Raw genomic sequence first — 17,478 nt, 5'->3', positions numbered from 1 at the left:
GCACCCCAGCTAACAACAGCAGCCCTTCTTTCTATTGCGCCAGTCAAAAGCACATTCACAAACCATTATACATATTCAAACTTGTTTTAAACTCTTTTACCTGTTTTAGGAACTTCTTAGCCCAGCCGCTGCTCTGATCTGCCTTTTTAGAGCCTGTGCAGCAATCTTGGTTGTGGTTTTGAGGGTCCTGTGTCACCTCCTCAAAGGAGCCCCTGTTCCATGGTTTCAGCAGGTGACAGTCCAAGTGGCAGTAGCAGGGGTCCTTGCCACATTCCTCAGGTGTGCCCTGACCATGCAGACAGTTTAGTTACTTCAGTTACTGCAAGTTAACCTCAAGTACTCTAAATCAACATCACCTACTTCACATGGAAGCATAGGCATACTTCATATGTCTGATATATTTTAATTATTGCCAGTTAGCTACAAAAATAAAAGCATTTGTTATTTCACAACTATAGCTACTTCTGCAAAAGTTAACATTATATTACAATGCACAACACATAGAATCCACTTTAATATTTGCAAAAGCCAAAGCTATAATATGTGTTTATCACATCGCAACAAGTCCTTAGTCAGGAGCAGAGACCCAGGTTTTATTGACTGCAACAAATAAAAAACATATTTGTGTAACCCCCAAGGACAAAGAGCTGTACAAGCACTAACCAAAGCACAAGCCCAGCTTACAAAGACACCATTTGCATTTCCTCTAGGACTGGAGGTGGTTAAAAAGGGCCTACAGCTGCAACCTTTTATTCTAATTACCCACCTTGGGAGGGGAGAAGCAGCATTAACTCTTCCGTGGCTGTCTCAGGGAGTGTAGGGAAGGGTGTGGTGCCCAGAGCATTCCTTGTTTGTGAGAACTTTTTACCATTACATTTGGAAATGCTCCCACAGTATTATGCAATCTGCACTCTCCTTGCAGCAATGATCTTCCTCTTCCACCCTCAACAGAATGAAGGTGAAAGAGTCCTGCCATACATTCTGGCCTTTATGGATTCAAAAAACCACTTCTTAACAACAGCTTTGTTTCTGCATCCACTACACTCAATGCAGAAAGAGTTCATTTGTTTTCTGATGGTGAGCTTTGTGAAGTGCATGCACAGCTACTTTTAAATCCCTCCTCTTTAAATCAGATATAATTTTTAAAGCCTTTTTCCACTGGCTGCAGTGGGCTCTGCATGCTAGGGAAGTAAAACAGAGCCATGTTTTGTACTAGAGTTGATATGGTCTTTCCATTTTTCCTCTCTCCAGAATGCAACAGCATTGAGGACCTTGTTTCAGTCTCTCATGTAGCAAATTTGAAAGTTATTCTGCTTTTTGTAATCATGGAATAAGTCATGGGCACTTGAAGTTCAATAAATCCCCCAAGGCAGCCAGCTTGGTTTATTTTCAGCTCCAATGACCCACAGAAGGAATTTTTTTTTTGCAACATAGGAATTGGTTTTTTTTCCCCCTTATTATATATAAACAATTCTCTTAATATTAGAGGGAAAATGTTCATATTAAAAGGCAGTGTTTATTAAAATATCAGCTTCTGCCTGCTGCAGGAGGATTATTAGCATCACTGACTTCCTTCTCTGTTCCAACAATCTATTGCCAAATTTCTCAGGGAAGGACTTGTGTGGTTGTTGCTCCTTGACAGGGAGTGTCTGGGAAGTTTGTCCTTTATGTAAACACAGTGCTGCAGAGAGGGAAAAAAAGAGGTGCTGAGTTTCCTGATGAGGTGGGTGACAGCAGAGCCCCCTTTCCTACACTGGGTCACTGAGGTCTTCAGTAGAACATGAGATTAATTATTTCCTTCCTAAGAATCAGATTGGTATAGCCTGGAGAAATATCTTCTCAGAAAGAAAGGCATATTTACTGCTGCATTTCATACACTGAGCTACTGTGTACAAACAGACAGGGGCACAGCACTGTTAAAGGGGAAAAGTGAGGATGATGTGATGCTCATATACAGTGACATCTAGCAATGAACTGACCCAGAAATGACACACTCAAATGGTGAAGAATGAGTATAAATTGGCAAGTATTATGTCGTAAATATCACAAATGGCTCCATATAATGTATCGCTGGAAAAGGTATTTAGTTTATTTAAGTCTTAATGTAATACTTTTTTTCTTTACTTATTTCTTGAATTCATAAAACCCAAAACAAATCTGGATTTTCAGTGCAGAGATTTAGAATTCAGGCTACAGAAACGAATTTATCACTTAAGATGTAAAAATAGTACTGTCTAAAAAGGGAGACTTTCTTATTTAAGAAGGAGAATCTGAAAAAGAGTACCTAATTAAAGTGTTTTCTTTGGGTTTTTTTGAGAGAAAAATGTATGAGAGATGACATGTATTTAAATCTTTAAAAACCTAATCTCTTCTATGGGTTTCATTTGATTTCTGTAGTATGAAAACATATCCTCCTCTTCTTTCTCCTGGTTTGTTCTAGGGCAGACAAATAAAAATGCCTTTTTATAAAACTCTCTATTTGCTCAACCTATTTTTTAAACTGTGTTTCTTTACAATGTTTGATGAAAAACTACTGACTGTTTCCCTGAGAGAAAATTGTTCAGTCAAATTTCTGTTTTTGGTTGCTGAATATCAGCAGCACTTCTGTGCACTCTGGCTATTAAGGATGGCTGCCATATTTTCTTTCTGCTTCTACTCATTATCGTTCTGGTTGCCATACAAGTGTGACTTTAATCCTCCTGGTGTGACAGAAACAAAGACAATTAAAGATCTGGTGACCATCTAAGAGTAATTTAAAGATATAAAGGTACTTTGAACAATCATAGACTTCCTTTCCAGGAATGTCTGCTTTCCTTGGACACTCCCTTGCATGATCAGTTTGTGAAAGCAAGGTTTCACACACAGATCCACATTCCCCCCACCAGTCATCAGATGACTGCCATTTTCTGGGGATTTTAATTTGGGGGGAAATTAGTTTTGTTTTGTTTGCTTTTTTTTTTTTTTTTTTTTTTTAATAGAATCCCTTGACTACTACTAACATGTAATTTTCTTTCCCTGTTTCTTAGTCATTTAGGAGGAGGGTCAAAACCCCTTCTGTATAGAATACAGTTTACAGGGATATCCTTTTCTTTCCCTGACTGTTTACAAAACACAGCATGAAGTTTTTTTGGTCTGATACTTTAAATTGTATGAACTATGGAAAAATGTTGAGGTTATGAAGGAAATTGTGATTTATACTACTACAACTTAGGCTTCAGACCCACTTGTACTCTTCTGTGAAGAGCAGAAAACACCTAACGTGGGATGGTCAAAGCTTTCTCATCTCAGAAATGTTTTATTTTCTAAAAACCAGCACAGTAACCATTCTAAATGGCCACAGGGACCTCCACCAGCCCTGCCCTGCACTTTTCAGAGTGCAAGCCTCAGGTGATTTACAGCCAACAAAGAAGCTGCATACACAGGGAAGGGAAAGAAGGGTGTCTTTGAGAGCACCCAGCTGCTTTGTGCTCCTTTCCACTTCACTGTATATCCAAGGAGTGCTAAACACAGCAGCAACATTTAAAGTCTTGGCAAGCAAAGCTGCAAAGTCTTGCTAAGAGCAGTCGGGCCATTAGTGGCCGTTCAGTCAGAAAGAGCACGACTGTCTCAGAGCTGTTAGGGAGAGGGGAGAGGCTGGTAGTGAGAAAATGTTGTACTGGAGGATGGCAATGAGCACTTGCTTGGCTCAAGGGCTGATGGACAGGGGGGAGCCAAAAGGGAAATCAGCACTTCATAAAAGTTAATGACCAAGGATAAACTTTGTGAGTCCTGACCAAAGCAGGATTCAAGTGGAAAGCACTGGACTATTTCCTCTTCCATTGTTCCCTCTTGTTTTGGACCAATATCCCTTTCTTTTTTTGTTATTATTACTGTTACTTTTTAATATATGCCTTTGTGAGAAAGCCATGAATAAAGACACCCTCCATTATTTTCTTCCATGTCTCTATCAGATCTGACTCAGCTGAGCCATCCCTTTTCTTTTCTGCTTTCCCAAAGGTAATATCTCAAGTGAGATTAAAGATATCCTCTTCCAGATAGCCCATTTTTGCTAAATTTGTTCATTCATGAAGGCAAACATTGGCAGACCTTAAATCATCACAGAGAGGGGCACTGGTGTTCTCAGTTCTAGGCATGAAGTATGTATAGGTACCTATGCTGGCCAAGACTAACTGTGACACAATAAATAGCACTCTAACAATAACAAATGTAAATAAAACACCTGAATTTCTTTCCAAAAAATAACCTTCTCCTAACCATTTAATTTTCTTTCCTTTTTACCCCCATATTTATCCCTCTATTTTGCCTAGCATATTTTAATGCTTGTGTAATCTGTAGCCAGCTGTGCAATTATTTTTCATAGTGTAAGCATTTTTGTGTAAAATTCATACTAGTGGGCAAGGCATGGGAGATGAGTTACAGTGTTTGTTATCCAATACTGGGTCAAGCACAGGGATTGTGGATTAGGGAGGAGCTCTAATGCTGATGAAAGCCTGCCCTGCCAGAAGTGCCCACACCAGCCCCAGCACAGTGGTTGCCTGCACAACACAGCCCTGAAGTCATTAAGTTTTCTTGCTGGTTTGAAAAATTAGAGTTTTATTCCAAACCTTATCATTCACTCTGTGACCACAGGTTTAATAGTTCCTCTTTGTTTTCTGTTTTCCCAGTTGTAAATGACTTATAAAGATTCTACTCAATTTTAAGGCATTTTGAGCCATATGGGATGGGGTGGGGGGACTCATAGTCATTCATGCTCAATTTTGATGACAGTGGTGAGTGGCATAAAGCAGAAAGAATCCCAAGGAAAAAGTCACTTCTAAGTTTGGTGCCATAAAGAAAGCTCTGGGATACTTGAGCAAGAGCCAAATCTAAAACCAAAATAATTCCAATAGAGCCTGTAAGATATAGAATACACTTTCAGTATTCTGCCTTATCAAAACTGCATTTATGATGGAATAAAAAATTATTGCATTGCTAAAGGAACAGTCATAACTGTGAAGAAAAATGTTGAATTATTATGGCAGACTACACAGCAACACGGCATTTATGGCTCCACTCAGGGCAGATTGCTCAGTCAGGATTTTTCTTACATATATTACCATATAAACCTCCTGTGCCACTTGCAGTTTTGCAGAGTTCAGGTGATGAAAGAGTAAGAGGGGGATAACTTCACTTATTGCTGTGGAAACCTGTTTATCATCCATGTCTAGAATTACTATATTTTTACTTGAATTGGAAAAATATTCATTAACTCTCTGACATCTTCTCTTCACCCCAAAGTTTCCTTCTTCATACATGCATGCACTCCATTACTTTAGGAAGATGTGCTGTTACAAATTGTGCTACCAAGGTTGCTACTCCCTATTTGCCATCATCGTGTAGCACTGACTACATATAATTTATTTATAAAATAAATTATAATGGCACAGAACTGTCCCAATATTCAAACTCGTGAATAGTAACCTCTTTGTCCAACTATTTCTGGGATAATGAATAAGCTCTGTGGACTGCAAGTTAAATATTTCATGACAGTTATATGATTAACTCATGAGGTTTTTGAGATTTGATGGGCAGTATGATCAGGTCTGTCTTTGTCCTTGTCAAGGACATACATCCTTTTGGTCTCCATCTAAGGTTTCTTTTGCTACAGCTTCAGCAGCAGGAGAACAAATTCCAGTTCTTTACTAGGAAAGAGTAAGAAGGAGAAGGGAAAAGACTATCCAAGTTTGCTGAGATTTTGAGCTGCTACTCTGCCTCCAAACATATCCATTTCCATGGCAATACCAAGGGAAAGTACAGCATCTGTGCTGCAAAGCTTGCAGACAGCTTTTGAAATATCAGAAATTTTTGTGGGTACAGATGATATTGAACATATGGTGTTTGAAAGAGTGGCCAACATTGCAAAAGCCTTTGGAATCATCTGATATTTTATTTTGTGTTTCCCCACCCTCAGCTTTTAAGTCTGTCATATTTTCCTAGTAGAAATATAGTGACCCATTTATGGCAACAGCTGCACATTCAACTTGTTACTAGTGGTGTTATTTATCACAGTGAAAAGGAAAGATTCAATAATACAACAATGACCCTAAATGTGAGAGGGGAAAAAAAAACCCAAAAAAAAAAAGAAAAAAAGCAATGCTTATACTTCAGTGTATGGCCTGGATTAGTTTTCCATAGCATATAAATGTTACTTGCTAGGCACAAGTTGACTCTACATGCTCATGCTACGTGTGTGGCTGAAGCAAAAGTCCTTCCTCATCTATGAGGACAGTCTTCTAGATTTTTTCAGGCAGACAGTGCAGCAGCTTCTGTCAATGATGTGAAATGTCAGTCTGAGCTGGGAAATGCCATGAAGCATGAAGTGATGAATTGCCATCATTTTTGCCAGGTTTCATAATGCACAGTGGCTTCTTGTTACACCATTTTTACTTGTGTCTGTATATTAATTTGGTTAGGAAATATGTAAAAAGTAAAGGCTTAAAAAACAGCTTTGGCTTGTTTCATTATCTCGTAAATTTTGTGCAGTTTTTCTCAACCTTACATTTAAGCAAAAACTATTCTTTCTCAACTCATGCATTATGCAGTTCCCAACTCTCTCCATGCATGATCTGTCTCACACTGAGGGATTCTAGTTGAGACAATTGCATCATACCACAAATGTGATTTTCTGCTATTAATTCTTTGGAAAATGTACTCTGGAATAGTTTAATTTCCTGGCATTTTCTGGGTATATCATTATCTGTGAATTCAGGCTTCCCAAGCCTGTCTTGTATAAAACAAACTTCCCGATCCCAAGGTACCAAATTTTAGGTTTGAAAAGTCTAGAAACTTCTGCCTCAGGCTGTATTGAAATCCTGAACATCAGTACTTTGGGGCATCAGACTTTCAGTTTTGACCTAACATGTCATGAGACACTAATCCAAAACTGCATCAAACCAATCATTCAGATGAGTAACTAATAATTTATTCAGAAGTTGGCTAAGAGACATCCTTCATATTTCATATGTGTCTGTCAGTGCTCTGTAACTCAGCAAAGCAGGATGTCAAGCCTGTGTATCTTTTTCTAATTGCTTGCATCTGCATTTCAGCCAGACCAGTTCACAGCAAATATGGGACACATCCCAGTTGCTACTCACATCTCTGCAGTTTCCAGTCACCTAAATGAGTTTCCAGTTGGGATTGTCTGTAATAGGTGGTAAGAGAGTAAAACTTCTGCACACTGAGAGTCTCACAGGCTGCACACAGACAGAATTAAAGGAAATGCCAGGAAGAGATTAAAAGTATAGCATTCAGAATTCCATCTCTGGAAAAGGATGTCAAATCTAGTGAAGGGTGATGAGATCATTCATTGAAAGCTCCTTTCCAGTCGGCTCAAGGGAAGTCCATACACTGCAGAGGGGAGGTTATAGTTTATAGTCAGTTATGGCCTTCAAGTGCTTTTTGGCTTACAGTGCTTCTGAAGGGTTTCAGAAACAATGGGAAAAAAAAAAAAAAGCAAAAAAAAAAAAGCTAAACAAATATATGAAAATGGAGGCTTTAAAAAAAAAAAAAGTTTTCAAATCCTTAAGGAGAGAATAATATTTATATTTGGAAGGCATGTACATGAAAACATCAAGAACTCAACCCCATGGTAAGAGTCTTCAAAATCTGCTGCAAAGAAGAAACTCTTCAGTTCCCTGAAATCTGAAGGATGGTTTCTGTACTTCATGCAATCAGGTCAATAAGTGGAGATGAGAAGTCACTAAGTGGGAACACAGGGCTGTTTCATATTTAGCCAACCTTTGTATCTTATTTAACATTTCCTTGAGATAATTGATTTGTGAGTGATCTTTCAAGCTGGTTTGCATTGCCTGTTTGACAGCAAGAAGTCCTGAGCATGAGCTGCACAGGGCATGGTGGTGAAGTCTCCACTGCAACCAAGGAAACTTCTTGTAGAGGCAGCAGAGGTTGAAAACTTAGTTCAGAAATGGTGGAGGAACTAGTGAGTGCCACAGTTCCACGTGTATGGTTCTACCTTCATTCCTTGCCTTTTGGACTGAGACTTCCACTAAGGATGGCAAGAACAAAAATGTTTTCTCTCTTGTATCATGAACATCTGCTTATTGGGACCTGTTTTGATGCCTTAAAATCCTCTTTAACAAGAAGAAAAGGAACTATAAAAATTAAACTGTAAAAACACCCTCTTGTTTATTACATATTTCAGCTTGGTTATATGATAACATCAATTCTTCATTTGTAGCCAGCAGCTGAAATAGTGTTTGATTGGGTTTGGGGTTTTTTTTGGCAACACAGGAATCCACCACTAACAAGATTTAGATAAGTAATTGCTTGAGATCCCAAGGCTGAAATGCTCAGGATGACACTTTAAACTTGAAAATGGTTTCCATAATATTAATTTCTTAAATATGGGGCCTAGGGATGGGTGGGGCTGAACAACTTCTCTTGTGTATTACAGCTCTGGTTGCAGAGATGGCCACAGAAAGAGATGTACTGAGTGTGTCTGTGGAATAGAGCAATCAGATATACAGGATGAGCTTTACAACACTTTACATTATTGTTCTGTAATGTTTGGGTTTTTTCTAGAGAACTAATCTTTTAAAGTCAAGGATGGAAAAAAAAAATAAAAGAAATAATAGGATTATTGCAGCTTTCCCATGCAACACTTTTGCAGCCAAAATGATACTAAAGGGATTGAAATAACCTTCACATTGCTCCATAGCAACATCCAATCTTCCCTCCTCCTTTCTGCCAGCCAGGCACTGAGGCTGTCTTGGGCATTGTCTATTCAATGACACAGCTAGAGAATAAAAAGGGTGAGAAAAGCCCTCCAAAAGCAGAGTAGGAAAGATGGAAAACGTTACCAATGGGAACAGAAGCATTTGGGGAAGGCAGGGAAGTGAGCAGAGCCTGAGAGTACAGCCTGTCTACCTTTGCTCATGACAGCTCACAAGGCTGTGCAGCACCACCCTTTCTTTCTGAGTTAGCCACCTGGGGAACTTACTCCTTAACATTTATACATTTCATGTCCAAGCCATCATTTACAGATGTGGATTCTTCTCCAATCCAATTCATTTCCTATTTCCTGTTTTGTTCAAGTTACAGTTTAATATGGTAATTCGTTTCAGTGCAATGGCTTTTGAGCTGAGAAAATAGATGAGTAGAAGATGATACAGAGCTCCTCAATATGAATAAATGGGATATGGCTGCAAACAGGGCAGGGGATCATCAAATCCTCTCTCCTGAACTCACACAAAATGGAAGGTAGTGAGAAAAAAGCTTCATAACTTCATAGCTACAATATGGAGGCACTTGTTTGCCATGTTGCTGTGAAGCAACAGCAAAAGAAAACAAATGAACATTTCATCTATTCACTTTAAGCATCCCTAACTATGCCTTTGTGGAAACTGCAGCTTGAGTTTCATTGTGCTACTGAAATGAGCCCAAGATCTTGTGTGACATTTCAAAAAACGAGAGCAATATATTTCTCCATTACTTTATTTACTTTAAGCACATGTGTTTTGTAGTTAATGTAGTTCCTGGTGTTGTGAGAGAGCAGTAAAAATGAAATCCATGCTTAATGCAGTGAACTTTGACAACAGCAGCTGCAACTTAAAATTAAAATCCATTGCTTTGCTTTGCTCTCAGGGTCTGAACCAGATTTGAGGAAGTGCTGCAGAGCGCTGTGAATGAGGATATCTGAAATGAAAAAATGCCTGAATGGCTGCCCAAAGGACAGATCAAATCACCAAAAGCAAACAGTGATGTGCCAAGCTGTTTGCTGAATACTCAGGTGAAATCAGACAAAACCCATAAGCCTTGGAAATTTCAAGACAAAAGAGAGAGACTGAATTTTTATCATCTGCTGCAAGGCACTAATCATGGAGATAAAAGACTCATTTAGACTGGCTGACTTGACCCAAAAGCCAGAGGAGGCATTGAAAGCAATGAAGTTTCTGTCACCAGTCTCAGAGCACTTTAGATCTGGCCAGAAAACATAGACACTACAAATTTGGATTAAGTTGTCTTGAGGGGGAGGTAGTGTATTTTGGTTTGGGCTCTTTTGGAGGGATGAGGCAAGAGCTGTTGTGGTTTGGTTTTTGTCCAGACAGCAGCAGCAAACTGCTGAAAATTATTTATTTTTGTCAGTGATCTGATGATGTCCTTTAGGTGTTTAACTGCATTTTATAATGACCCAATATATCCAGTTTTTTTCATTTGCTTTTCCTTTATGTCATCAAGGACCTGCATTGGGTTTGTGGCTGAAGTAGGGATTAAGCAGAGCCCAGGCTGCCTCTAAAGGAGACATCCTTAGGACAATCTCTGCTGAGTGCCTGGCAGGCATCAGCCTCAGCTGTGCCCTGCCTGAGGCAGGTGGAATTCTCTCCTCTGATTTTCGGTAAGTATCTACTGTAGTGACAGTGGGAGAAAAATCCAAGGGAGGAAAGGTGTGCAGACTCTGTGGTCTTAAAAAGATTGTGAACGAGGACTGCCAGAAAGAGTCACTAGTGCCACACTTGCCTGCTCACAGGGGATGGTACCTGTGTCAGCCAGAAATCACCAATTAAAACTTCAGTCTTCTTGCTGCCTGTCCTCCACAGAAGAAGCAGTTTGTAATCATACAGGGTTCATGGCAAAAAAGTCCCTCCTAGAGGGGTAAGTGTCAGGTAGGAAAATAACATGGCCTTACTGAGCCTGAAATTTGACATGTAAAGTTAGTTAAAATGAAAGAAAGTGACAAGGTTTACAGCTGAATTAGGTTCCTATGATGTAAAAGATCATAGATTCTGTTTAATAATAAAGTCACATTACTGAATGTGCTTCTTGTTATAGGTTAATGGCAATAATGTAAGTATCTTGCAGACCTTTATGTGCCATTCCCCACTCATATTCACTGAGGAATAGAAGTAGCAGGAGTCAATAGGTCTGACTCTGCAAGCTTGCTTTCTTTTTGCAGTTAACTTTCCATGTATTGAAATGCTCTGAATACAGATTGAGCTGCTTTGTTCGATATTTATTATTGTTCCACCTGTGTTGAAATGGGAACAGCTATGGCTTTGATAAATAGATTCAAAGGCAGTCAAAATTCATTGTGCCTCTTCTAAATGCTTTTGTGTCCTCTGCTGGAGCTCTTTTTGATTAACTCTTCCAGGAAGACTTCTCTTGAATCAAAACAGGTCTATTCCTTGCCTTCACAGAACACCAGTGCAAACCCTTTCCTTGAACCAGACTGTCCCATGTCATGTATTTGTCCAATTTTTAGAACAGCCAAAGCTTGTTCCTCTTTTCCATGTTGGGAGACATGGTATTCCTTAAATCATGGAGGCCACGTGCATGACTACTGCTACATAATTAAAAAGAAAGGTGTCAGAATCTGGCAGTAGAACTTCATTAGAGTTCCAAAGCATACAAAGAACATTCATTATCACAGTATGAAGTATCATAAATAATTAGCACTAAATCCAGACATGCCAAGGGAATGATCAGTATGTCTTCATACTGTGATCAGCTTGCCTGTTTATTTCATTACTCTGTTCATTTGAAAGCTCAATATTTTGCCAATTCTGCAATTCACACTCATTCCCCCAGCATTTGTGGAAAGAATACTAGGATTGTCTTGCTATTTTCTTAAGTCATGACACCAACTAATTATAAATATTTCACCAAACACTAATAGCACTATCTTGATTTAACTTATCCTCAAGATACTTTGTTTTTGAAGGTAGGATAATATTACAAATTGCAGTTGTAAATTAAGGCAATATTAAGCATAAGGCTGATGCAAACCTTCCAAAAACACAAGAATCTGAGCTTAAAGATGTATATTATGTGTATAAAGTTCTTCTCCAAGAATTCCTGTTTGTGCCTGTTTTCTCTTCCTTTTATTTATATCCTCACTGAATGAGGATATTTTTTTCTCCTAAGAGGAGAACTGAGTGCACAGAAGAGCACTGAAATTACTAACTTACATACACACACAGTGTGGATTTAATGTAAATGTGCATTTAAACTTACTTTCAAGATCACCCTTGTCAGCAGCCCAGAATGTAACTCACTGAATAATGAAAGAGGGGCAGCATTAGTTTAAAGTGATTGCTGTGTTTGTTCCATTATTAAGTTTTGTACAGGGCAAGGAAGCACAGCAGGGCTAAGTAGGGAGAGGAGTACCAAGAAAATTTAACTGGAGGCATGCACCAAGAACCTGCAAATAGCAGAATACAGGCACTCTTAAGGCATCAAAGAAATGAACAAAATAATCCATTCCTCCTATTATGCTTACTGTCCTTTCTTCCTCTGTAAATCTCTTACACCTGTGCCTGAAAGGCACCTCCTGCTTTCACCTTGGCTTCAGGTTTAATCCACACTGTCTTGAACTACCCTGTTTATTAAAACTTGCTGTTGAATATACCATTACAGACAGTTCAGCTACCTGGAGTGCCTTGATGTGGCCCCAGGACAGGAGAGCAGAGCTGCAGCATGTTCAGGGCACAGAAAAGGCTCTCTAGCCTCTTCCCAGGACCCTGGCACCAAGGGCTCCTCTGTGAGCTTCAGCTGCTGCCAATTTGACTAAGTGGCTAAGAGCAGTCCACCTTCCTGTTGAGCTCGTTAATAAATAATCCATAAGCGTAATAGTAACACATTCACCTCAGGCATGGTTATCAGTAAGAAATAATCTCACTCATTTTTGTTTATTTTTTTGAAAAAGAGATGTAAATTCACCCAACACAAGTGGGAAATATCAATTATAATACAATTCCTGGTACAGGAGGGAGAAAAACAGTGAAAGCATTTTAAAAGTGTTGAAAGATTCCAATTAATTTTCCATTAAAGAATTGCTCATTGTTTGGAAATTGTACAGAATGAGAATAGAAGGTTACAAAATTGTCACAGCAGCATAATTCAATTTACAAAGGTTTTAATTTTTTTTTTTTAACCTTCCTAGAACTTGTGGATGAGGAAGAAACATGCATAGTCTAAAATCTTTTCAGAGGCTCCATAGTTGAGCAGCTGGCAAGAGGCTGCCTGGTTGTATTTCCCAAGAAAGGACTGAAGTGGCAGAACCACACTGATCCCAAGTTTTCACTAGACTGAGTGAAAGACAAGGCTGTTACAACTGTGCTGAATCAAAGGGAAGAGAGGCACAACCACATTTCTGCCACTGGGCAGCATTGCCCAGCCGAGGGCAAACTGGGGCTACCCCTCCTAGAACAAAGTCCTGCCAGAGCCTGGCACAGCTGCACGTGGAAGGCTGCAGCTTTCCTCCCCCAGGAGAAGCAGGAAAATGAGGGGAAGGAGCTGGTCCCAGTCCTGCTGCCTGGGTCTGGACCCCCCAGCCCCAGTCTGCCTGAGAGAGCATCATGGACCTTGCAACCAGCTTGGGACTGAGACATCCCACGCTTAGAGGGGGAGATGCTGGTCACACCCTGAAAGCCAGGTGCCTTGAAGCAGACAGAAAGAGTCCTGGTAGAGTTTCTGAGTCAGCTAATATAACTCACCAGATTCCAGAGAAAGCTAAATAACAGGTTTTTGTGTCATAGCGACTGCAGGGAGCTTGGTTGTTGCCTATGGAAATTCACAGGAGAGACTGAGTTCCTGTTCAGTAGTTCATTTCCAGAAGGTGATTTAGCCACTTGTTTTACTCAATTTAAAACCATCAGCCTGTTATTCATAAGAGAGAATAGATTACAGAGCCTGAGAAGCTGTATTTCTTTCATTCACAATGGCTTCAAGCAGGTCCTCCGATACTTAACTGGGCTGGGCAGTTTCTCTCAGCTCTCCTTTGTCCATCTCCATGGGGAGGTATATCATAGTGAGAAATCAAATCAAAATTTACTGCAGGATTAAAGGCACTGGAGATCAGAGCAAGTTGCAAGAAACCACTGTGCTCAGATTAATGCTCAGACCAATGCTCTTTGAATTCCACTCCAGTTTCACAGATTATCAGGGAACAATATTCAAGTTAAAACAAGGCCATTCCTTCTTAGGAGCAATCACGCTTGGCTGGAACTTGCTCTGTCACTGTCTGCACTAATCAGTCACTTTAAAGTTTGCCTGGCACTCTCTGGGGCTGCCCCCCACATATTTCCTCTCCTTACCTTCTCATTTCAGCTTCTTCACAGCTCCTGAGAGAGGTGGGAGAGAGCTTAGAGGGAAAACTCACCAGATGCAGAGCAGGAGCTGCAGAAGCACAAGGCTGAACCCAAGCACAAAGGAAGATTTACTTTGTGAACTTGGTAGCTTGCTACTCTACACTGTCTCCCAAGGTAGATTTGTCTCTGCCTTTGCATCAGCAGAGGCAATAACCTTCAGCTCTGCTCCCTACCTTTTTTCTCCTGCTGTACAAAAACTGACTCAAGGTTAGTGGTAAGAGAGAGCATAGTCTTTAACCATCACAGTTCTCATGCAGCATTTTGATAACTCCTAACAGAGCTGATAGAGAGGAGAATGACAGAGGGGAGGACATTCCCTTCTTGCTCCTTTTCTTTGCTACTTAAAAAGTTTTGACTATTTTCCCATAACTACAGACCTAACAAGAATGAGAAGTAAAATGGCTTTTGAAACTTGAAAATTCAATATTAGAAATGTGATGAGAAGACACAAATGTAGCTGTTTGAAAAGGTTTGCTGAACAGAGAACACAGGGCTGTTGTACAGCTCCTGCACAGGAAAAATGAAGAGAGCAAAAGGAGCAGGCTGTGGGGGGACAGAGCAGAGATAGGCTGAGATTCTTTTAACTAAAAATTCAATACAGCTTCATTCATTATATATATTTTATGAAACAGTGAAATTAAAAAGAAAAGGCTTCAATGAAACATGGGGCTTCCAGCTTGCTCAAGAATATTGCAAAAGCCCTTATTCAGTTTCCCTTGAAGCCAAGAGAAACATGTCTTTTCTGGTCCAATTTTCAGCTCTTTGAAGCAGAAACTCAGTCTTTTATGTGTCCCTACAGTGCCCAGTGCAATAGGTCTCCTGTCTCAGCAGGGACTTCTAAGTGCTATTGTAATAAAATTGATTAATCATAATTTCTAATAACTCCTTAATATTTCCAGTATAATCCTTGCCTAAAAAATGTATGCAGGGTGAAAAGGCATGAAAGTTTAATTTAGAACATAGTAAAGATAAGTTTTTGCTATGAAAAAATCTAACACGAAAGGTAGTAAAAATGTTTTTCATATTAAGCAGATGCAGAAATAATATTAACAGTGTAACAAAACAGAAACCTGGGCTTCGCATCTATTTGTAGCCTAAAAATTAAGTGCAAGATGAGTGGGATATGCACTCGCATGCAGGGATGCTATTTATGGCTCCAAGAAGAGGGAGATGTACTGTTACTCAGCTCCATCTGCATGGCAATGAAGGGCCACTCAGAGATAGATGTGTAAATCTTCCTGATGTGATTCCTCCCCACTCTTTTGCAAAGTAGCACTTAATATTGACTCCTGTACTGCTGTCATGTAACCCCCACAATAAGTGTGGAAATGGAAGGGCCAGCTCACATCTCTCACGGCCTCTGGCTCAGGTTGCAAATGTGGGCGGACACTGCTGCATCGCCCTGCACTTCAATAAATGTTTTTAAGGCTTATTTTTCACAGCAGGAGCAGGAATGAAAAATAAGATTCAATTGTACATGTCGACAGGCTGGGAGAAATGCCAGTGTGCCATAACCCCAAGTACCAGCCCAGCCCTTCCACTCTGTAAATTAGAATTATTGTAAATGTGTTCAGAGCCTGGCAAACACCAGAGGCACATGTGTGCCTCTCTGCAAATATGCATATACAGGACTCATAAATGATCCTGGAGTTTCCTTTTTCTCCCTGGTGGAAGGAATGTGAACTATCCTTTTCCCTCAGCTAGGGCAGATTTGGGCCATTCCCATCTCTCTCCTAGGCAGCTGAGACTTACACATCTTACACTTGGCTGGATTAAATGCTTGCTGTTTAGATGCCTAATGTCATTTGAGTTGAAGTTTTGTATGACTTCACAACAAAGAACCACAAAGGTATCTAAACATGCTAGTTTTATAGAGAGAGAACTTCCAATTTTAAAGTCTATTTTCTGTGGTAATTTGGAGCAAGAAGAAAGCATTAGGTCCATTGAACTAAAAAATAAAAAGCCTTTTGTAATTTAGAGTTATAAAAAACAATAAAAGTTAAAGTGTAGAAATAGATAAGCTTTTACTCCAGAATTTACTCTTCTGTATCCATGACATTAGGCAAAACATAGCATAGAACTGTAGAATACCAGGCTGGCTATTCATGTGGCTTTCCATCTCTGGTACACCCCTCTCATGGTATTGAGCACACTCAGACCCCTCCAGTTCAGCAATTCTGCTGAACAGAAATCCCATATGTGGGTGAACATGAGAAAAACATTTTCCTGCAAATTATTTCTGAAGAATATCAGCTGTGTGATAAAGCTGTGGGATTAATTAATTTAGTATGCATCTCTAATTGCCTTATTTCAATCCTTCTCTCCCAGGACTAACGCTAATGCTCCGTATCTTGAAGTATCTTCAAATTTCAGGGCTTTTTCCTGATCATGGCAAGCCATAAAATGATTCTCTTCCCTTCAACACATAAGGAATTTTGGTACCTACTAGATACAGGTACTGCACAGACCCCCTGCAAGTCTGCATAGATACTGCCACTCCCTATAACAGAAACATTTTAAAATGTAGCTACTTTTTCTCCCTTAATGCTGAAGTACCATTGTGAAGTTAAATGCAAGACGCAGCTCAGACACACAGGTGTATGTCATTCCTGTGCCACAGCTATATCAAGAAATTTTAAATAAAGAGATGCCACTGGATCAGCTAATGATCTGACTTAATTTAGCCAAGTTAATCTTTTAGAGAGCCTAGTACCTCGTATTTAGCTTAGCAATATCTCCCCCAAACCATCCAGTTCTTGATTTGACTATTTTAACATTAATTTACATCCTAATAGTTGCCAATAGCAGTCAGATTTTAGTCAGATTTCTACCGTGTGTGTTTAGTTCTCCTGTGTGAACTTGTGTATTTTTTCTTAGTGAATTAAATTCACAAGCTCAAAGACATAGGTATTTGAACTTTTTCCTGGATTAACCAGAAGGATCATTCTGAAGAATTTAGCTGGACAGAGAACTCTTAGTTCTCAGACAGTTACCTGGTCTGTTTGAATTTCACAAAAGAAACAAACCCTAACCCAAGAATTATTCATGAAAGCGACTCAACCTATGGCTAGAATAATTATATTACATTCACTTCAAACTAATTATACATGATTGGCAACAAAAAAGACATAAATTATAAATTTGATTTTAAAAAATTATTTATGAAAGGATATATTTTTCATTGGCAGTAAAATGAGTATCATGATTTTATTTAAAATATAGGCCTTGAATGATATCAGATCATCATGATAATATGAACAAGCATAGCAGGTGATCACAAAGCTCTCCCTGCAACCAAACCCAGCTCAGCCTGCTCTAAACCCCAACTCACGTG

At 39.4% G+C, this 17,478-nt stretch overlaps 1 protein-coding gene across 4 annotated transcripts in view; it reads right to left on the bottom strand.

Annotated features, from left to right (window-relative positions):
• Window positions 1-17,478, bottom strand: part of LOC110473331 (uncharacterized) — a 346,314-nt gene that overhangs the window by 122,495 nt on the left and 206,341 nt on the right. For all 4 annotated transcript variants that reach the window (XM_085583265.1, XM_085583264.1, XM_085583266.1 and 1 more), the window contains exon 6: window positions 101-286. In XM_085583265.1, the coding sequence (XP_085439391.1) occupies window positions 101-286 (186 nt within the window). The remainder of the gene's footprint in view (window positions 1-100; window positions 287-17,478) is intronic.

The sequence above is a fragment of the Lonchura striata genome, chromosome 6, assembly GCF_050655825.1.
Source record: "Lonchura striata isolate lonStrDom1 chromosome 6, ASM5065582v1, whole genome shotgun sequence".
Taxonomy (NCBI): domain Eukaryota; kingdom Metazoa; phylum Chordata; class Aves; order Passeriformes; family Estrildidae; genus Lonchura; species Lonchura striata.
This window is presented reverse-complemented; position numbering and strand designations above follow the sequence as displayed.